General features: G+C 33.2%; 1 protein-coding gene across 1 annotated transcript in view; it reads right to left on the bottom strand.

Moving 5' to 3' along the window:
- Positions 1-9,810: 9,810 nt before the first annotated feature.
- The window catches only part of LOC117683739 (uncharacterized), a 56,671-nt gene continuing 42,782 nt past the window's right edge, over positions 9,811-23,699 (bottom strand). The window contains exons 5-6 of the mRNA XM_066073489.1: positions 10,375-11,289; positions 9,811-9,951 (exon numbers count right to left, since the gene is read on the bottom strand). Coding sequence (XP_065929561.1) covers positions 9,884-9,951; positions 10,375-11,289 — 983 coding nt within the window. The 3' untranslated portion in view covers positions 9,811-9,883. The remainder of the gene's footprint in view (positions 9,952-10,374; positions 11,290-23,699) is intronic.

The raw sequence follows: 23,699 nt of genomic DNA, 5'->3' as shown, positions 1-23,699 counted from the left end.
TTTATGTTGATGTATCTAACGTTTTAAGCAGTAGGTGAACAGTAAACAAAAATAAAATAATTGCAACTGTTTTTACGCATTGAAAAATTGATCCAGATTTTATGATTCAAAATAAAAAATGAATCTATAAGGTTTACGCACTTGACCTAACAATATCAAACACCTAAACAACAAAATATATGTCTATCCATATATGTATGTACTTAATAACGGAAATACGCTATATTTACGAATAAGCGTCCTTTGGAAAAAAATGTCAAAACAATTGAGAGAACTCTTGTTTATCTACAAATATATTTTACAAAAACATGCCCACATTACATCAATACTAGAACTATTTAATATCTGTTTTTATTCTACCACATCCAACTATTGACATATCCTCAACAATCGACTTTAATTTGCCATTCAGAAAAAAAAATGTTAAAGGTGGTATGAGACACCAGCATGTTTTGAAGTACAATTTATCGAAATAAACAATTTAAAATAATCAAACGTATTTATGTAAATAGTTTTTTTTTTCAAATATTGTCATTTAAGGTGGCTCTATACACCACTTTTTGATGACGCAGTACGCAAACAAGTAAATCTGAAAGCATGCAATTCCGGTACTGACTGATTTAAACTGAGGGGAATTGTGTGGGGGCTGCTCTTTAAATTTGACAAATGAATAGATTGAATTTCATAATTAGAAAATTCATTACTTACAACTAATGCGGTATGTGACACCTTCACATTGTGTCGTATAATTTATCGAAATAAACAATAAAATCAAATATAACATTTTAAATAGCTTCTTTCTTATCATCGACATATTACAGCGTAGCGCAGTTGATTAGTGGGTTCAGTACAAACCTGAAGGTCAAAGTTCGAATCCCGTTGAGGACGATAAAAATTTTAACTTTTCAAAATTTTCTAAAACGTATGTTTTTAGTTGAATACTGTGAAAGAAATAAACCGCTGAAAGTATTTCAATTATAATATACTTTAATCCAAATTATTATTGACAGATGTTTCTTACCACCTTAAAGGGATGTGAGGTGGCTCTAAAATTTCTCTCAGCTAGGTTGGTATACATAAATTAGTTAATTTTCCCCTTTATTTATTTGACTTAGTTTTGCATTAAAGCGAATATATTCACTTATATTATAGGCCTATAAAGAAATATGTATGTATTTATCATTCCAACATGATATTTTTTTTCATCTCAGAAATGAAAAGACCCCAAGGTGTTTGGGCCTTGGGACTTAGGAACGATAACTCTTACCTGAGGAACTTTCATACCAATTAAAATTTAAAACATTATTTGTGTTTATTTGCAATGATTTGCATTCAATTTTTTATGTCACATTTATTGAAATACAGTTTCTTATAACATCAAGCATCTTTTTCAAATGATTTTGGAACAGAGTAAGAAAATCTAAAAAATTATGTTTTGGGGAAATAAAAAAAAAATAGCATTAATAACATTTTTGAATGTTAAGAAGTGTTAATTTTTTTTAGATGTCCGAAGGAAGTATCCATCATCTGACAAAAAATGTCTCTCAATTTGTTAATAGTTAACTATTTAAAACTTATTTTACACAAACACAAAAAAAAATAAAAAAATTCTTTTAGAGTACTTATAGTATCCCTGTCATCATTTTAATATTTGTTAAGTATATGTTTTGTGGTCTTCTATTGAAAATTGGAATAAACTGCGGGTGTACAGAGCCACCTTAAGGTCAAAATTATTGGAAATTTAAACAATTAAGGTCAGACGACACGTTCATCGAGCATTCTTTTTGTATCTCCTCGTGGTGAAGAGTTGTAATAAAAATAATACTGATTTTACCAGAAATTGGTATCAAAAATCATATTTAATTATGCATCCCTCTGTGTTCTTAAATTCTACGATTGGAGATAAACTTGTGAAATCTAATACGATTATATAAAAATTGCATACTCTAGTATCTCGCACAAATGCCTAGTGAGGTAGCCTATTTTTTTTTTTACATGAAAGCTGGTCAAAGTAGTAGTAATTCAATAACAAATTCCTGGCAAAAGTTTTATATAAATTTGAGGAACGTGTCGTCTGACCTTAACAGCGTAGTGCATTAGGTTAGAGGTTTCTCTACAAATCCATAGATCATGCGTTCGAATCCTGCTGGGGATTTTAAAATTTTTACCATTCCAGATTTGTTGAATATTGTGATATTTGGAAATTCTTTTAGTTAAAATGTACTTTCATCCACATTAGTATAGACATATGTTTCATACTATCTTAAGCATTGAAAAGTTTTCACTGCACAAATAATAATTAAGTAGGAAAACATTGATAACTAATAGACTAATTGTTCTCGAACAATTAGATGTCTTTCTATCTTAATATTTTGAATGGCATGCTAGATTGCTCAATAAGAAAAAAAAACTATATACCTTTGATATATGCTGTACTATAAATGGAAAAACCACAAAGCCAAAAATGATTTTTATAGAGATTTTTTTTTTCATTTCAGGTCATTTCTTTAAGAATTATATGTTGTATATCGTAAACATCTATTGAATTACTTTTCTGAATTTTTTGTCAACTTACTCTGAGCAAAACTGAGCCTACTAAATATCATTTACACAAGCAACCTGACAATAGAAGAGAGTGTTCTATAGGCTAGCTGTGTACAAAATGAATGTTCCACTTAAGTAACCACAGGACTTGATGCGATACCTGGCTGACCCATTTGAATACCTTATTGCGCAATCCAGCAAACTATTGAACTTCTTACTATAATTCTGCATTTCAAAAAATATGAAAATTCATTAATTAATAGATTTCCAAATGACATTGACCTTTGACCTTTATTTATGTCATTTTGTTTGGCCAAGTAAGACGCTTCTTTTCCAAGTGGTCTGAAGTCTCTATGATAGATAGTAAAAAAGTTGGAAGTGATTTTATCGAAGTTTCAATACTTTCAGGGGCAATAACTGCTAGATGGGGACATCATATCCTTTTGGTATGAATAGATTGAAGAACCTTTTAAGTGTACTGAAGACATTGGTAAAAGTTGCAAGTCTCTATCTCTTATGGTTTCAGAGGGGTAGCGATAACAAGCAATTCTTACGATAGGAACAATAACTCTGTAGTTATTCAAAATTGTAAGCTAAGGGGCTATATTTCAAAATGTCCTAAGATGTCCTACTACATCCATGAAAAAGTTTCTCTCTAGCACCCTAAACAAAAGAGATTCAAAAACTCATTAATTAACAGATTTTCAAATTACCTTGACCTTTGACCATTATGTTCGGCCAAGGTAGATGCTTCCATCCCAATTGAATTGTTTGAACTCTTCTGGTGAGTACCGGAAGTGACGGTTGACAAAATAAAACCCGTTAAACACATCATCAACCAATTGTCTACCATTCATAAAAGTTCGTGTCTCAATCACCTACAGTGACTAAAATCTCGCGGGTATCAAATTTGTAAAAAGGATAGGTACCTAAGATATTTCATATAACTCACCGGAAGTTGAATATGTTTGCTTATTTAACATATATAAGATTGTGTAATGGTATACCGGTATTCATAACAAGAAAAAAAATATTTAAAGTGCTTCCGGTGACGACCGGAAGTGACGACCGGAAGTGACGACGCTTCAAACAAAATAATGTAAACACGGATACATACTTAGGGCTATCATCCCACAAAGTTTGGTTGTTCAAGCCATCACCGCTTTTGAGATCTCTTGGAGTCATTGTTTTTTTTTGTCTCTTGACAGGAAACGGACAAACGGAAATGCTCAGTGAAAATAAAAAGTTAGTATTTCTTGAACATTAGACACTTGTACATTATTGTATATCAATTCTTATAAAATTGTCAAAGAAAAACACTCAATTTTTTAAACAGCTTGATTTGTTTGAACCCCTCCGGTGAGGACCGGAAGTGACGGTTGACAAAATAAAAGCAGTTTAACGCATTTTGTATCAAATGTCTATATTAGTTTCGTGCATTGATCGCTTGACTTTCTGAGATCTCGTGGGTAAAACATTTATTTTAAAAACGCTTTCTGAGATATATGAAATATCTCACCGGAAGTAGAATTTTTTGTTTTTATTTAACATCGGATACATGATATATGTAAGGATTATTACTTATATTTCAATTCTATATGAAACAAATTAAAAGCACAAAAAAATTGAAGTGCTTATGGTGACGACCGGAAGTTATGACGAACAAAACGAAATAGTTTAAAGACATCAACCACTAAAGATCTATAGTCCTACAAACTCTAAATGCTCAAGTTTTTATCATTTTTAAAATCTCAATGTCCCAAGCTTTTTGTCGCGGGACAGGAAACGGACGACAGAAATGAACTTTGGAAAAAATGAAAAATGGATACTTGAGATATATAGTTTTTCTATCACTCTTGAAAATTTCAAGAAAATCCATCGAGCAATCTCTGAGAAATCGTGTGTACAAAAAAGGAGAACAAAATTCGTACCCAATTTTCGAGCCATAATGAGCTCTTAAGAATGGCACCACTGGCGTAAAACAAAAACAATAGGCACAACTTCAGACTATGGTCTACCTATCCTGAAAATTCCATATTCATATATATGATAGTTTCCGAGAAATCGCGTGCACAAAATTTGTGGAAAAAAAATAATAACTAGATACGATCTCGTTACGAGTGACGAGTAGGTCTTCCGTTCAAGTTTTAAAAGATACGATTTAAATATCAATGAAATTTCAGAATTTCCCCTCAACCACTCCCTTTCAGATAATGTATACGATTGTCAATATCCTTTAAAATGCTTAACTTAACGAAGTGTGTTTTGCTTTTTCACATATTTAAAATTTTAGTCCCCTTAAATCCCTAATTACGTCAAATTGGGTGAAGTAATGAGTTTTTCAAACTGATATTGTTATAATAAACAACTTTGTTTCTATAATGCATTACAAAATCTTGATCGTTTTCAAGGTATGTGTAAAAGACTTACTGAGTGTCTTGGGCCCCTATATTCAGGGGCCAGCCCTTTTTTGGGAGATCATTCGAAAGTTCTCACGAAAACTAACATTTTTTGTTCTTACACCTATCTTGTTGTTCTAATTTTTTTGGGGGAGGGGGAAACAAGTTAATGAATATTTTAGGGGCCAATCCTCTAGATCCTAATGGGGACATACAGTTGTGTTTTAATTAGTGGAATCAATTAGAATCAACACTACCTACATTTTCTTTTCTACAACGCTTAACAAAAAATGTCTCCTTCTTTAGATACACCCCTGCGAATGTGTTCGGAATGTTTTCTTTATCACTGCTAAGTATATAATAAATCCAGAGATGCTCGAATGAAAGTTCACGAGACTTCACCGAGATTTGTTCAGTTCCTGTGAAAAATCGAGCGGAAGTAAATGTGTTCGGATAATATTCTCAAAATACGTAAAAACTGAAAGTTTTTCACATCATATTAAACTTTGATTTTTTTAAAACATGAAACTCATTAAAAATGTATGTTTTATTTCACCATCTAGCAGTTTTTTTTATTAAACGATGATATCCAGTACAGACTTATCGTTCGTGTTCAACCACGTGTAGAGTGGTTGAAAATATAAACATTAAGTTGCTTTAAAAAATCATAACCATGTTTGATGCTTGCTGTGTGCAATACCAGGTTTTAAAAGAAATAATTGGTGTCTTTTTTGCATAAAAACTTAGTAATTCGAGCCATTTTTAAGGAACATTGTGCATTAAATAGTACAGTCTGTTTCACTATTGATGTAATTACTAGGTCAGGCGCGGATCGAAAATAAACTCCTCAGGGGGGATCTCTACTAAGCATGTTAAGGTGGCTCGATACACCAATGCATTATTTGATGGATCGATGAAGAATTCTCTTTGAGAAATGATTATTCAAAAATGACACCTATATCGCCCTCTGATTATTTTATATGAATTTTTTTGTATTTTTTTTATAGAAACCGGAAACATCGTTTTAGCTGCGAACAAGATATGTTAGAGCTAAAAATTTGTTATCAATTAAAGCACAATACAATTATCTATAAATACATATCAAAAACGGCCAGATAAACTTTGAAATATTTTTGTAAAAAAAATATTTATGAAAATGAAAAAGAAGGATTGTAGATATTTTTTAAATCTATGGATAAAAACTGCAGATAAACTGTTACTCGCATTTAACAATTGCTGTACAATCATATTTCAACAAGAAATTGAAACCAAATAGTGAAATTAAAGAATAAATGGAAAATTTTAAAATCGAACCGATCCCGATTGTAATTAAACTGATCCCGAACGAAATCACATAAAGTTAGAATAAATCAGAATTTTGCAAAAATTTCAGGTTGTTTAGCTGTAAAATGGTTTCGTCATTTACTAACTTTATAATTTATATCAATTACTTAGAAAAAAACTGCAGTTTATTTGTAAAATTTCAATTTTAAAATAATTCTGATCGGGATCAGTTTTTTTTCAATAGGGATCGGTTCAAATTTGATAAATAGCAATATTTCCAAAAATTTGCATTTTCATTTCAATTTCTTTGTAAAATATCATTGTTTAGTGAATATTTTATGTGACTATATGTTATTTTTAAAATTTTATCCATAGATTAAAAAGATATTAAAGAATTACAATTTTGATTTTCAGAAATATTTTTTTAATTAAAAAATTAAACACTTGACCAAACGATCTTTGGTATGAATTTATTTATAATTATATTACACATTAATTGACAACAAGTTTTGAGCTCTAGTATATTCTGTTTGTCTGCAAAACAGTTTTTCCTATTTCACTGAAAAAAATACAAAAAAATTCGTATAAAATAACCGAAAGCCGATATTGATCTCTGTTTTGTGGAATCATGTTTCAAAAGGATTCTCTATCGATCCATAAAATAAAGTTTTGGTGTGTCGAGGAACCTTAATTGTTGCAACAGCAGAAAAAAACCATTTTTTGGATTGTTACATTTATTTCTAGAACACATTTTATCCACCAATTCATGAAGATAAAGTTTAAAATCAATAAACGTTTAGATTTTATATTTGACTACCTGTACCTACATTCTATGAAATAAACTCCAAACACGAGGCACGATTTTAACTGCGAATCTCAAAGGGTCAACTATAACCACATAGTCTAAAATTTAAATGACACTAACATTTGCAGGGGTGAGATATATTGCGTCAAAGCTTAAGTACTTCGGCTCCTAAAAATCCCTACTTACGTACAAATGGGTGGGGGAATGATTTCACCTGATGGATATTGTTACGATCAACAACTTTGAGAAATTTTAATCATTCTTTATTATCCCCCCTTTCAAAAGGGAGTGGCCCTTCATTTGAACAAACTTTATTTCCCTTCACCCAGTGATGCCTTGTGCTAAGTTTGGTAGTGGTTCCAGAGAAGAAGATGAAAATGTAAAACGTTTACAACGACGCCAACGCCAACACCAACGACAAACAACGGACAAATTTTGATCAGAAAAGCTCACTTGAGCTTTCAGCTCAAGTGAGCTAAAAAGTATAGACATGCATGATTGAAGGAAAATTTGATATGATAGATTTAGGAGGAATTATGCCCCTTTTAATATCAAATCATTTGTTTATGAAATGCATATTGAGGGAGATACACAATGCTCAGAATTTTTTTTTGATCCATGATTGTTTTCTTGTTCTTTTGTTAACTGCCCGGAGTCTGATTAATAAACGGATATTACTAAATGGATAGTTTAATGTCTTTTATTCACTTTCATGTACATCAAATGTGAAACATAAGTGAGATTACTTGGGAAAAAAACAACATGCTGTTCTCAAATGTGTAGAGATATAAATTAACACACGGTCCGTTACATCACAGAAAAAGTTTGTGTAGAGCCTTAAACACATGGTCCGTTACATCATGAATAAGTTTGTGTAGAGCTATAAACACACGGTCCGTTACATCACTCAATAAGTTTGTGTGGAGCTATAAACACACAGTCCGTTACATCATTGAATAAGTGTGTGTAGAGCTATAAACATACGGTCCGTTACATCACTAAATAAGTCTGTGTAGAGCTATAAACACACGGTCCATTACATCATGGAATACGTTTGTGTGGAGCTATAAACACACGGTCCGTTACATCATTTAATAAGTTTGTGTAGAGCTATAAACAAACGGTCCGTTACATCACTGAATAAGTTTGTGTGGAGCTATAAACACGATCCGTTACATCACTGAATAAGTTTGTGTAGAGCTGTAAACACACGGTCCGTTACATCACTGAATAAGTCTGTGTAGAGCTATAAACACACGGTCCATTTACACACTGAGTAAGTTTGTGTAGAGCTCTGAACACACGGTCCGTTACATCACCGAATAAGTTTGTGTAGAGCTATTAACACACAGTCCGTTACATCATTGAATAAGTTTGTGTAGAGCTATAAACACACGATCCGTTACATCACTGTATAAGTTTGTATAGAGTTATAAACACATAGTCCGTTACATCACTGTATAAGTTTGTGTAGAGTTATAAAAACACGGTCCGTTACATCACTGAATAAGTTTGTGTAGAGCTATAAACACACGGTCCGTTACATCACAGAATAAGTTTGTGTAGAGCTATAAACACACGGTCCGTTACATCACTGAATAAGTTTGTGTAGAGCTATAAACACACAGTCCGTTGCATTACTCAATAAGTTTGTGTAGAGATATAAACACACGGTCCGTTACATCAGTGAATAAGTCTGTGTAGAGCTATAAACACACGGTCCGTTACATCACTGAATAAGTCTGTGTACAGCTATAAACACACGGTATGTTACATCACTGAATAAGTCTGTGTAGAGCTATAAACACACAGTCCATTACATCACTGAATAAGTTTGTGTGGAGCTATAAACACACGGTCCATTACATCATTGAATAGGTTTGTGTAGAGCTATAAACACACGGTCCGTTACATCATTCAATAAGTTTGCGTAGAGCTATAAACACACGGTCCGTTACATCACTGAATAAGTTTGTGTAGAGCTATAAACACACGGTGTGTGATATCAACGAATAATTTAATTCTGGTTGTAACGCGGCATTTTATTGGATAGAAAAATTTAGTTAAATTTGTATAACCTGGTTTGCACGTCACAAGACACGTCACAATGCACCAACGTACTAATTCACTTGACGTTACGTTTGAATTTTGAACAGATTTATATCATTTTTAAAAGTAAAACGGACTCAATTTGTACAGCAAATTCCAGAAAATTAAATTATAAGGAATGAACTCAATATCTACCCAAGTTATACTCGTATAACCTGGGTTGGAGCAGTTTACGCTTTTTTATAATCCGCTTCGCGGATTATAAAGCGTAAATTGCCCAAACCCAGGTTATACGAGAATAACTTGGGTAGACATTGAGTTCATTTCTTAAATAAGTTTGTGTAGCGCTATTAACACACAGTAAATTACATCAATGAATAAGATGCTGGTATCCGTCTCTTTAGGAAATATTTGGTCTGATTCCACCATAAACTGTGATGGAAACTTTAAAAAGAAAATCATGGACAGGAATCCACCATGTTTGTATTCAATAACATTCTTCATATTTAATGGTGAAAATAGACACAAGTATAAATCTAAACACTAAGTATTATTAATTATTATTATTAAATTTATCTCTGCAATCCATTTTCATTACATTCAATTTCATATAAAGCAACTGACAGCCATATTTTGATGATCACAAAGTGTGAAATAAACAACAGTCAGTATAACAGTCCATGTGAATTAAACACAGGTTAATTTCAGCTGCAGATGGAGAACAAAGTGACAAACAACAGGTGTGGTTATTGAGAGCAGTCTAGATTTGTACGGAAACATTTACAACCTGTCAATATCCAAGCTATCTCCATTCTACGGCTGATGTTGAGCTAAACATGGCCTCCTTATCAGGACGGGGTCTGTGCTCATCTACAACAAGTCATTAATTAGCTGTTAATTAATCTATATCATACAGAATATGTAACGATTTGTACGCAACTACAAACAGATTAAATAAAGACAGAGCTACATTTACAAATATGAATAACCTAATTACATTGACATATACTTTGATAGTTATGTAATGAATTAAATAAATTCTATCCATATGTACTTGTACCAAAACAAACCACAAATTAATTAACTAATTAGAACAACATCTGACTGTACATCTTATCATGAAATAATTTCTATTTATTTTAGATAATAAACAATTAATCCCAAAGATACAGCTAACCCTGTAACAATGATATGTTTATTTTGACAAACAATCACACAGATTAACATGTCTTACATGTATCTATACATGTTATCTATATCTAATTAATGTGAATGATAATGACTCAGACTTACCTGTCAGAGCGTGCTGTCTGGTGATATACCTGTAGACACGCACCTTGTTGTCCCCTGATCCGATCCAGAGACGGTGAGTGTTTACATCATAACTCAGGCTCCGTGGTTCATGCATCTCTTGTGATTTTGTCAGTAGATGTGACAGGAACTGACCGTCCTTATCCAACATCTGTACTGTGTCGGTTATTTCATCACACACCAGGATGTGTGACAGCGCGTCAGTACAGATTCCACGTGGACTTAGTCTTGATCCTGATGGTGGTCCTGTGTAGGAGAAACGATGTCTTCCTCCACGCGTTGTCACCACTAAAGCACTGTACAAGTCAGACACCACGACATCCCCATTGTTGTTCTCTGTTATATAGAGAGGTTGTCCATACAGTCCCCGTCCTGTGTTGTTGTGTTGTACGGTTTGTGTAAGTTGTCCACTCTGGTTGTACCGGGTTACCTTGCCTGTCGCTGTATACATATAACGCATCCCAACCAATAGATCTCCAGTGGACGGGGACCAGTACACACACCATGGTCTCCATGTAGAGTCTGTTGTCTCTATAAATGTGGTGGTTGTTTTCATATCCTTCGACAGTTTATTGATGTTATAATTCCTATCTATATAAATCAGTTCACTCTCACTGTTCACTGTGTGGAATCCTCTAAGACTACATGCATCCTTCACACGATGTAGAGGGATGCCTGTTGTGTCTGTGAAGATTAGATTGTTTCTATAATCACTGACCCAGACCCGGTCTGATGTCACACAGGAAATGTGTAAACAACGACCCACACCTGTCACTGTGAGAGAGGGAAGTAACTCGGGGGAAGACATCAGTTTCAGCAGACACTGGTTTCCTTGCTGTGGTTTTTCTGTCCCTGGGGTTGGAATTCCACTCAGTGACTCCATCACACGATTTTGATCTTCAAACATCAAGAGTTTTAATCCTGTATTGTTACATGAAGTAGATTAAGTTCATTCATTACTCTGAAGAAACAATTATCAGACTAGTTAACTACTTAAAATTAACTCCTATTGTATAACTTATTTTCATATATACCCATGATAATGTTTGCATCTTCTTGTTTAAATAAGTTTGAGGAATAAACTACATAGGTTTATTCCCACGTAGCTAAAATTCTGAAATTCTTATTCCCACCTAGCTAAAATTGTGATTTTCACACCTGAGTGAGCATTGGGTATAGTCTATTTGAGGTTTGAACTACCTGTATAAAAATCACTGGTGATACATGTATGTAGTCATATATTCTTGACAATATGGATTTTAGTGTAATAAAAATTTAGATTTAAGTTCTATCAATTATATAAAGGTTTAATATTTATAAATTGAATAAATAAAATAAAATTGAAAAATAGAAATAAATAAAATTTAAAAAAAAAAATAATAAACTAAATTTAATATAGTCTAGTCTTATTTGGTCGAAAAAAAACTTTTAACGGCAAATAATTATTATTTGGTCCAGCATGGTTTTTAAACATTATTAAAGTGTGCTGATTCCAAAAAATATGCTGGCCATCATGAAAATGGCGTTAAGAAGCTCAAAATGGCGATTCAAAATGGCGGACAACCAAATGTTATATTTTTTTCCTAAAGTCTTTTCATTATTAACAAACAATAACGAAATGATCCAGCTTAGTATGTTATTATATCTAAAGTGTTCTAAGTTTGAAAAAAATTGTTTGCCTTCCCCAAAAAGCGTTAATTAGGTTAACATGGCGATTCAAAATGGCAGATACCCAGATTTTATAATTTTTTCCTAAAAAATTTTAACTAAGGAAAACGCATAAAAACAATAATAATTCAGTCCAGCAAAGTTATTTTTGCATATTAATTAAGGCGTGCTTAGTCTGAAAAATATGCTTGCTATGACAATAATGGCGCTAATTCTATCAAAATAACGGTCAAAATGGTCGCCAGACAAATTCTATAATTTTCTTACATGTAAACATGTAAAATTGAGGTAACAAACGATTATAAATTTGTTCAGCATAGCAATTATCATAACTAAGGTGTGCTGATTTCAACAAAATATGTCGATCCCGATAAATAGTTTAAAATGGTGGACAGCCAGATTTCATAAATTTTCGTCTCACAGTCTCTTTAATGGAAAAAAATAACAATACAAAATCACAAATTGGTCTAGCAAACATATTTATCATAATTAGGTTGTGCCAAGTTTGATGAAATGTGTTGGTCTTCATGAAAATGACGTTAATTTTGTCAAAATGGCAATTCAAATTGGTGTATACTAGTAGCCAAATTTCATTAATCTCTATTTAGACTACTAAAGGCCTCTTAAATGGGGAAACAGTTTAAATATCATGATTTCAATACTAATGATGTAACTGACAATCAAATTTTAACACTTGTATTAATAGAAAAATCTCCACCAGCTTTTCATTTGGAAAAAAAATTCTGTCTTCCATTATTAAGCTACAGTATATAATTATGTTATTTATACAATCTTTTTTTTAAGATTGTGATTTGAAATTTGCAAATGTCTTTACCCCGGAAGAAGGCACTTTTACATTCACACATAAGGTTCTGCAACCTGTGGGGCAGTTGCAAGCTATCAAATCTAAGAAAGCTTTAGTTATAAGATCTTAAGGTCATTAGTTCCAGCAAACAACCATCACTTAATTTTTTTTATCAAATTTCGGCTGGGCAGGGTAATATGGGCATGCTTATATATGCCTGTCTCCCTATCATTACCTAGGTGTGGGTTTGTTTCATAAGTAACGTAAGGCAAACCCTAAGTTGGGACATATTCCAGGGCTTTGATTTTAGGAAGAAAGCAAATTAAACCGTGTCAGTGGGCAATGTGTCTTGGTTATCCATATAACTAAAGAACTTCTCGAACTCTTTGATTTTCTGGTCAGTTAATTCCCCTTTTCATGCTTGTTTCTGTTCCCTTATTATGTCGATTTTCTCGATATGCTGTAGAAATTAGAAGTTGTGTCACACCATTTCAGTGAATGAGATGAACCAAGTGCTAATTCAAAGTTCTATAAAAGGGGAACATTCTCTCTTCAACAACATTGACAGGGATGTTTATCTGCTTTAAAGAGGTTCATACATCCATCAGCAAACTTAAATGTGAGGATATGTTTACAAATTAACACTGGCATGGTCTAGCATAAAAAAGCCTCAACTTTTCCTCTGAATATGGACACACATTTCTGTACTTTCCTCAGCACATTTGGCCAAAGACATATTAACAATTTTGCAAGAGGTTCTTTTATCTTTAACGAAGACATAGACAGCTTGATTCCTTATACAATATATAAACTGTCCCTAGTAATGTTAAAAAGAGTAAATTCTTTGGGTTGCCCAAAACATATAGTGCATACTATTGCGTTTTCCTGTGTATATGATGACATATTAGTTAGATTTTTTTGCTGGAAAGGTATTAAAGGAAGAGACAGGCACACGCTATAATAGTTCTTCATGTCGTACACTGTTCCTAAGTACCTCATTGTATCTCATTGTTATCATAAGCTTATGACATCGATGTCATTGAAGCCTAAAAACACCAGTTTTATAGTGCAGATACATGTATATTTCTCCTTTCTCAAACTTTGCTTTTCAAGTATTAGTTGTATTTCACGAACTTGCAGGTCGAGGAAATCGGTACATAAAGTTTAATTTTAAAAAAACCCAGAAAGGTATAGGAACAAGACGGATATTGAAAAGCATGAACACAGAATGTTTAAATAAGGTACCGGTAAACGCCTTAATAAGACAAACAGAAAAAATCAACAATTTTTAGTAAAATATGGAACTGTTCTTTTTCTTTGTTAAGGTGTTCCAATCTAATTTTTCATTTGCATATTTGTATAATGTAATACTTACACGTTTCATCCCTGTAAACGGCTTAAAAGAGAATTATGAATTTTGGCTGTCTTCCATTTTGAAACGCCATTTTGACCCAAATAGCTGCATTTTTGTAAAAGTAAGCATATATCGTCAAACTCAGTTTAACCTTATTATGAATAAAAACTTTTTGTTGGACCGGACTATAATTGTTTTAATGCTTTGTTTCTTGTTAAAAAACTAAATAGAAAGTGATGAAATAAGGCAGTAGGCCATTTTAAATCGCCATTTTGACCAAATTTAGGAAATGTCCGTCATAGCTAGCATATTTCTTAAGACTCAGCATGCCTTAGTTATATTGATAAACTTTGCTGGACCATTTTGACATGAAAAGCATCGCTTTAGTGGAAACCAGCATGATTTCTTAGACTTAGCACGTCTCATTTATGATTTGGAAATTTATTTAAAAAATTATGATTTCACCATTTTTTCACCGCTTTTTCACCATTTAAGAAACTAAAGGGGAAAATATAAAATCTGTATGTCTACCGTTATGAATCGCCATTTTTTTTTCAGAAAATTTACGACAATTTCTTGAAAATGGCATATTATTCCTAACTACCCACACCTAAGTTATGATTAAAAGCTTAGCTGGACTGAATATTCATTGTTTGTCTCACGCTTTATCTCCATTTCAGAAATATAAGACGAATTACCAAAATTTGGTTATCCGCCATTTTAAATCGCAACTTTGACCTCATTTACGACATTTGTGGAAAGCCAGCATAATTTTTAAGACTCAGCACACAATGGATATGATGAAATACTATTTTGGATCAATTCATTAGGTTTTGTCATTATTTTTTCCAATTGAAGAGGCTATAAGAGAAAAATTTGAAGATTGGCTGTCCGCCATTTTGAATCGCCATTTTGAGCTACTTACCGCCATTTTCATGAAGGCCAGCATATTTTTTCAGACTCAGCATACTTAAATTATGATGAAAAACCATGCTGGACCAAATAATAATTATTTGCCGTTAAAACGTATTTCTAGAGCTCTTTTAAGAAATTAGGACTAGACTAATAGGCCTAGCAAGCAATTGCTTAAATAAACAACACACTGCAGAAATTGATGGCTTAATTAGATCATAGTTATTTTGTTTCACTTATAATTAAGATGATTTACCTATTAACAGATAGGAATATGAAACTTCAATCAAACTAATGCTCGATTTAATTGTCATTAATTTTCATTATATATGCTATACCATTAACTATCTTATACATGAACATCATATGTAGTTTATGTTGTGTTCTTCTGAGATGTAAAGGTTCCCAGCCCAGTCTATCATACAAACATGATCTAGATAATTTACTAGCAACTCCAAACCCAAAAGCAAAATGGATTTCTTTCTATGGCATGTTTCAGTAATCTAAGTACATCCGACATTTCAGCCTTTTCATGTATATTTGTTATATGATTAGTTCAAGTTCCATCAGCCTGAAAATGTAGTCCGAAATGTAAATGAGCATTTGATTTTTTTTATATCATCACCACCTTAGCCAAACTGTATGCTGTGATAATTCCACTGCTTTCGTAAAAATTAACGTTAATAGTTTTTCCCTCTATTAAAATCGACAGCCAAAAATTTGGACCATATAATTTTTATTTTTTTAAGATCCTCAATAAGGGACAGAGAAGGGGTAATAATGTCATTATCAACAATGGCGAACAGAGATGTATCATCAGCAAATAAACTAATGTTATCTAATATGTCATAAGCAATATTATTATTAAATATTAAAAACAAAAACTTTCATGCTAAAATATTTATGTACATGTATATGATATTCAAAATAAGTTATAATTGCTAAACAGAGTTTGTTGTTGACATTGATTGTATTTAAAATAAACTTGAATGCAACTATGTCTGATTTTTCTTCTCCTCAAAAGAATAAATAATGAGTACATAAATTAAATTTAGCTATGATCAATCATAGAAAAAACCCTTTTAAATTGTTAAAATTTACTTCTATTACAAGTATCTAATTAATTATTCTTTTCTATTTTAAACATTATCTTAAAAATTGCCTGCTATTTTTTATTTAATTAAAAATTCACTTAAGGTCAATAATTGAACAGACTATAATTCACCTGTAATTAAGTTCCTTTGTTCTTTGACACCCTTACCTGTGCACCATTCCCACTTAGCTAAAATCAGTCACCCATAAAAAATTCAGAATTTTAGCTAAGTGGGAAGACACCACTACATATTATGTTAACATGTACATACATGTAATAATTAATAACAATTACATGGATATATAACTGATAAATGAATTACAATGACAATGAAATAGATACATGTATAAACTGAATTAACAATTTAACATGACTTGTGTGATATAACAAAAATAACTAAGGTATACTTAGATCTCATTGAAACCTGTCTGATACCTAACACATATATACTACATCAATGATAATGATTCAGACTTACCTGTCAGAGCGTCCTGTCTGGTGATATACCTGTAGACACACACCATGTTGTTGTACCGTGATCCGACCCAGAGACGGTGAGTGTTGACATCATAACTCAGGCTCTGTGGTACACCCATCTCTTGTGATTTTGTCAGTAGATGTGACAGGAACTGACCGTCCTTATTCAACATCTGTACTGTTTGTGTTTCACCATTAAGCACCAGGATGTGTGATAGCACGTCAGTACAGATTCCACGTGGACTAAGTCTTGTTCCTGATAGAGGTCCTGTGTAGGAGAAACGATATCTTCCTCCACGCTCTGTCACCACTACAACACCAGACCCAAATCTATTGTCATCACTATAGTCAGACACCACCACATCCCCATTGTTGTTCTCTGTTATATAGAGAGGTACACTATACAGTATCCGTCCTGTGTTGTCGTTCTGTATGGTTTGGGTGAGTCGTCCGCTCTGGTTGTACCGGGTTACTTTGCCTATCCATGACATTGTGTTCTGTCTATTCATCCCGACCAGTAGATCCCCAGTGGACGGGGACCAGTACACACACTGTGGTCTCCATGTAGAGTATGTTCTCTCTATAAATGTGGTGGTTGTTTTCATATCCTTCGACAGTTTGTTGATGTTATAATTCCTATCTATATAAATCAGTTCACTCTCACTGTTCACTGTGTGTAATCCTCTATCATAACCACTACATGAATCCTCCACACGATGTAGAAGGACACCTCTTGTGTCTGTGAAGATGAGATTGTTTCTATCACTGACCCAGACCCGGTCTGGTGTCACACATGAAATGTGAAAACACTCAACAACACCTGTAACTGTGAGAGATTGATTGAGCTCAGGAGCAGACGTCAGTTTCAGCAAAGACTGGTTTCCTACGCGTCGGTTTCCTCTCTCTGTGATTTGGAGTGCACTCAGTGACTCCATCACATCCTCCTTGTTGAGTGACTCAGTCATGGAGAGCTGGCTGGTGTGGAGTATAGGATGTATCAGGGGGAGGGATGTCTTTATGGAGGAGAGGAATTGTAGCGGTCTGATTACTCTCCTCTGTTCATATATGTGTACATATCTCTGTAGGCTGACAATATGTATGATCATTTCTTTCTTCTGTTTTAAACATCTGTGTTTAAAATCAAAGTCACAGAACACATTACACATGAAATCGTTTTGTATATAGTCAATGAGATGCTTCAGTGTCTGGGCCTTTGTTAACATCTCTGATTGATACAGGGAGAATTCTGTGCGACAGGTTTTGAAATCAGCTTTGATTCGTGGCAGGAGAACAGGTCTGTAAAAGAGAGCCTCACTTCTGATGGTGTGAATGGTTCCTCTGTGTTGTTGTCGCTTTGTGTTATAGGATGTTGTAATAACTAATTGTCGGTGATTTCTATGCTTTCTGCAGTGGTAACAGACAGGAACTTGACAAGGTTCACAGTACCTTCTATAAACATGGCTAGGATGTCTCACACAGATCTCTTGTGTTGGGATGTAGTTGATTTTATCACGGTGTGACACAGCATCATGGTCTATTGTTTGGAGATCTTTTACATGGTTCTCTTTACACTGGGGACACAGATCACATGGACACGATACACAATAGTACTCTGTGTCCCCAGGACACTTAGAACACTGATGTACTTTACATGGAATGCTTGTTGTTTCCATTGTGTGGAGGGACTAGGTCTCCAAATCACAACCTGTTTAATAAAAAAAAAATAAAGTGTTTTAAATGAAGTCAACCACATTCTTTCCACATATAACTAGCACATTTTATATAAAATGTTTTCATTTAAAGTATGTTTCTTTAATGTAATAATATATTATTCCTACAAAGATAATAATGATTCATATATATAAAGATTCATCAATATGGCTCTGGGGCCCGTTTCACTAAAAGGCGTAAGATACGACGAAACTTAAGTTAGACCTTAGGGCGTACGCCAAAATTTAGTCCGGCGTAAACTGCGTTTTACTAAGAGGCGTACGCCTGGCCGTAAACACTAGTATCGGACTAAGTTAAGGCCAGAATTACGTCCTTGACAACGAGCTTATGCACATGCGCAGACAGATGATAAACAGTAAAAAGAAAGATAGATAGATAAATAGATATATAGATATATTTTCTATAGATAGATAAAAAGATAGAAACTTGTCAATCGTGCTTGCGTGTGTGAGAGAGAGAGAGAGAGAGAGAGAGAGAGAGAGAGAGAACTGTAAAGAATTCAAGTACATTAATCCTGTTAAGTGACAAAATCACACAGCAAAACTTGCTAAAATGTTTTATTTGAAAGATATATTTGATGAAGCATAAAGGATATTTTCATTAAAAATTAATAACTCAACAGACCGATTTTGTTATCGATATCTACGGTGATTTAACCTTGCTTCGAACATCCTTGGAATTTTTCTTTTTATCATGCGTCAGTTATTGCCCGAGTATAAATATTTTTTTATTAAAATTTCTGGTTTACTCCTGCTATATCATTGAAAAAAAAAATCAGTAAATTTGTTTTAAAATAGAAAATATAGCGAATTAATGCAGCATTGAGCTATTTAACCATGGATTGGACAATATCAAATATGCATCGAACAACCATACCACAGATACTAAAAATAACGAAATTTCAATAGGCCTATGTCATGCCAAAAAAAAAAAAAAGAAAAAAAAAACCGCAGAGGCTCGGAATGATATAAATATATACATTATTTTCATATTAAGATTTGTGTCAATGTAAAATGTGGAGCAAAAATGACAGGAAATAATTGATGAATTCCAAGTCTAATTTTTCTTTTTACACAATTTCTTTCCTTAGTTATTTTTTTTTCTTTTTATTTTAGTGAAAAGGTTACATACAAACCATAAGAACATGCACGTTTATTTGTGAATGTTTCACCAAAGATATCAGATCAAAATGTATGTGTCAGACATACATTGTATTGTGGACTCAATATTAACTACCCAAGTACATTTACATGTGTATTTAGTATATTGAACGAGGTTTCATATAACTTTGAAGTAAATAAAGAGTAGGTGTATGTAACCTACGAAATAAAATCTATTTAATCTGGAGTCAGTGATTGCATCGGTTGTATGATTAACACATTATCTAATATTAAAAAAATAGGGACTTTTGACGACTCTAAAACATAGTTGGAGCTTTCATCATATTTTGGTATTTACATTTTAACAATACTGTGAATACTTTTGTGATTAAACTACCTAGGATAACACCTTTTACTCACCACAAAATAAATTAAAAAAAAAGTAAAATGAATGTCAATAATTCACTTAAAGAGTTTTAAATTTCAACATATTCCGCTCACGCATATTTTGCGTGGAGGTTGGGGAGGGGTGATGAAATGCTTGTAATGCTAGACATTTCTTATACAAATATATCTTTGTACTACATGTGCATCATGTATGTATATTTTCTGCATTATTCATTGCCGAATTTACTCAAAAAATATGAAACGTAAATCAAATTATTGAATAAAAATAATCGAATGAAAACTATATATCGAAATATGTCATTTTAAAATGTAAACGGCAAGTGCAAAAAAAAGAATGTGCATAAAACATGGTAGGAAAGTTTCTATTCGAGAGTAGGTTCCACCTCTCAAAAGTTTTTATTTTCTTAATTTCATATGAAATTAATTAAATTTACATGACAAACTGTACAATTTACCATTACGGTCAGCACCGATATTCTCAGCAACAGAATTAGCAGTTAATTCCTGTTTACGACATAAGTTCGACTACCCTTGGCTAGGCGTATATTTTTGTCTTAACTTAAGGCGGGCGCAAAGTTACACCTTTTAGTGAAACGGACCTTAGTCCAAATATTTGACTTTAGTTCGGACTTACGACAGGCGTAAGGTTACGCCGGGCGTACTCCTTTTAGTGAAACAGGCCCCTGGTTACAGAAAGACTCAACTTGTTAAAGAAATGGCTCAAAAATAATATGATTGACATGAGAGAGAGAGAGAGAGAGAGAGAGAGAGAGAGAGAGAGAGGAGAGAGCGAGAGAGAGCAAGAGCGAGCACTCTCTCTCTCATTCTCTCTCTGATCTCTGTTAACTCTTGTTTTTTCTATCTCTCTATCTATCCTATTCTAACTCTCTAGATCATTTTCCAGACAAGAATTCTCTCTCTCTTTATATCCCTCAAAATTTTCTTGCTTAGCTTGAACTCATGTTTCTAATTCTTTCTTTCATTCTCTATCTCTTTTTCTTATATTTTATCTGCTTTTTACACAGTTGCTTTCTCTGAGAGAGAAAGAGAGTGTCATTGCTAAACTTATTCTCTCTTTCTCTTCTCTCTCTCTCCCTCTCAGTATATCTCTCAGACATTTCTTGCCTAGCTTGTTTCTAATTCCTTCTTTCATTCTTTATTCCTTTCTCAATATTTCTCTGCTTTCATACATGCTTGCTTTCTTTGCAAGAGAGAGAGAGAGAGAGAGAGAGAGAGTTAGCAGAGAACAAATGAGAAAAGGAATTGAGAGACTCTCTGCTAAACATTTACCCATTCTCTATGACTCCCAGTTTTTTTCTCTCTCTCTCACTCAGTGACTTTCTCTGATAAACATGTACTGGTTCTATTGTCTGTCCCTCTCTTCTCTCTCTCATTCTCTCTCTCTCTCACACATACATATTGCTGCTCTCTCTCCCTGAGATATAAATTCTTGCTCTATAAATCTCTCTTAAACTTCCTTTACCTCTTTCAGACTTTCTTCGCCAAACATATGTGTACTCTTGTTTCTCTCTCTCTCTCTCTCTCTCTCTCTCTCTCTCTCTCTCTCTCTCTCTCTCTCTCTCTCTCTCTCTCTCTCTCTTAAGATATATCTGTGTCTCTTTTCTTTCATTCTCTTTTTTTATCTCTCAGACTTTTCTTGCTTATATAAGGTTGTTTATCATTCCTTCTTTTATTCTATATCCCTTTCTCAATATCTCTCTGCTTTCATACATGTGAGAGAGAGAGACAGAGAGAGAGACAGAGAGAACCATTGGGAAAGGCATTGAAAAACTTTCTCTGCTTAACATGTACCCACTCTCTTTCTATGACACCGAGTTTCTCTCTCTCATGTGACAATGAATTTAAAAACAAAAGCTGCAACAAATGCTACAAATGTTCATAGTATATTTTATTTTATATTTTATTTCATTTAAGAATACCTATGAAAACCATTATTTATTATTTTCATAGGGTATGTTTTCTCCTGGAGAAAACGTACCCTATAAATTTGGTACGTTTTCTACTTGGTACGTTTTCTCCTGGGTACGTTTTCTCCAGCATTCTATACATGCATATATGTTGCTATGTACCCTAAGTATGGTTACATTGACAGTGTTAGTGAATTGAATTGAACTGAATCTAACTTAAAAAAAAAGTACATAAAGTAATGATCGAAATGAAAATATCTCTCTCTCTCTCTCTCTCTCTCTCTCTCTCTCTCTCTCATTAGGTCATTCCACCTTTCAGGTGAAATACCTTTTGTATTTCTTATTTTTAGGTCTTTCCACCTTTCAGGTGAAAGACCTTTTGTATTTCTTATGTTTTTTATTATTATTCTTATATTTTTTCTTCTCTTTTTTTCCAGGGACAGTTTTTTTTATTTCAAGAGATATTGAAACACATTTTTCTTTATGTTATTGGCCACTAAAAGTTATGGTACTAAACGACCCTTTGCTCGATAACTCCCAGAACTTACAAAGTTATTGCCCTTGTGTACAAAAAGCTTGTTATCGCTACTCCTCTGAAACTATAAGAGATAGAAATTTGGAACTTTTACCAATCTCTTCAGTACACTTAGAGGGTTTTTCAATCTATTCATACCGAAAGGATCAGAGCCCCCTTCAAGTAGTTATTGCCCCTGAAATTATTTACAAATCTTTAAAATCACTTCCAACTTTTTTATAATTTGTCATAGAAACTTCGGACCACTTGGGATAGAAGCGTCTATTTTGGCCAAACAAAATGACATAAAGGTCAAAGGTCAAGGTCATCTAAAAATCTGTCAATTATTGAGTTTTTAGATCTCTTTTGTTTAGAATGGTAGATAAAAACTTTTTCATGGATGTAATAGGACATCTTAAGTCATTTTAAAATATATCCCCTTGGCTCCCTCTTTAATAGTTACAGAGTTATTGCCCCTTTTAACTGAAAGGCTTGTTATCGCTACTCCTCTGAAACCATTAGAGATAGAAACTTAAAACTTTTACCAATGTCCTCAGTACACTTAGGTGGTTCTTCAATCTATTCATACCGAAAGGATCTGAGGCCCCCTTCTAGTAGTTATTGCCCCTGAAAGTATTTAAATTTCTATAAAATCACTTCCAACTTTTTTATTATTTATCATACAGACTTCGGACCACTTGGGATGGAAGTGTCTACCTTGGCCGAACAAAATAACATAAAGGTCAAAGGTCAAGGTCAGTTTGAAATTTCTTTATTAATGAGTTTTTGTATCTCTTTTGTTTAGGATGATAGAGAATAACTTTTTCATGGATGTAGTAGGACATCTTAAGACATTTCCAAATATAACCCTTTGACCCTTACCATGTAACAATTATAAAGTTATTGCCCCTATTGTACAAAATGTTTGTTATCACTACTCCTCATTAACCGTTAGAGATAGAGACTTGAAACTTTTATTAATGTATTCAGTAAACTTAGACGCTTCTTCAATGTATTCATACCGACAGGGTCCAAAGTCACTTTCTAGCGAACATTGAATAAAAAACATAAATAACTTTTGAATCAATAATCATAGATACATCGGACCACTTGGTATTGAAGCGTCAATGGTCAAGGTCAAGCAAAGAAAAATTGCAAACTTAATCGTTTGACACTTTTATTATGAAGTAACGCAGAAAAAAAACTCTATTCTATTGAAGCAATCTAATTTCAAACATAAAAAACAATGAGGTGGAAAGACCTCTAATTGTTCGAGAACAATTAGTCTACTAGTTTTTATTATTATTTTTTTTTTCT

The sequence above is a fragment of the Magallana gigas genome, chromosome 10, assembly GCF_963853765.1.
Source record: "Magallana gigas chromosome 10, xbMagGiga1.1, whole genome shotgun sequence".
Lineage (NCBI taxonomy): Eukaryota > Metazoa > Mollusca > Bivalvia > Ostreida > Ostreidae > Magallana > Magallana gigas.
The sequence above is the reverse complement of the archived record's forward strand: the minus strand, read 5'-3'. Positions and strand labels throughout refer to the sequence as shown.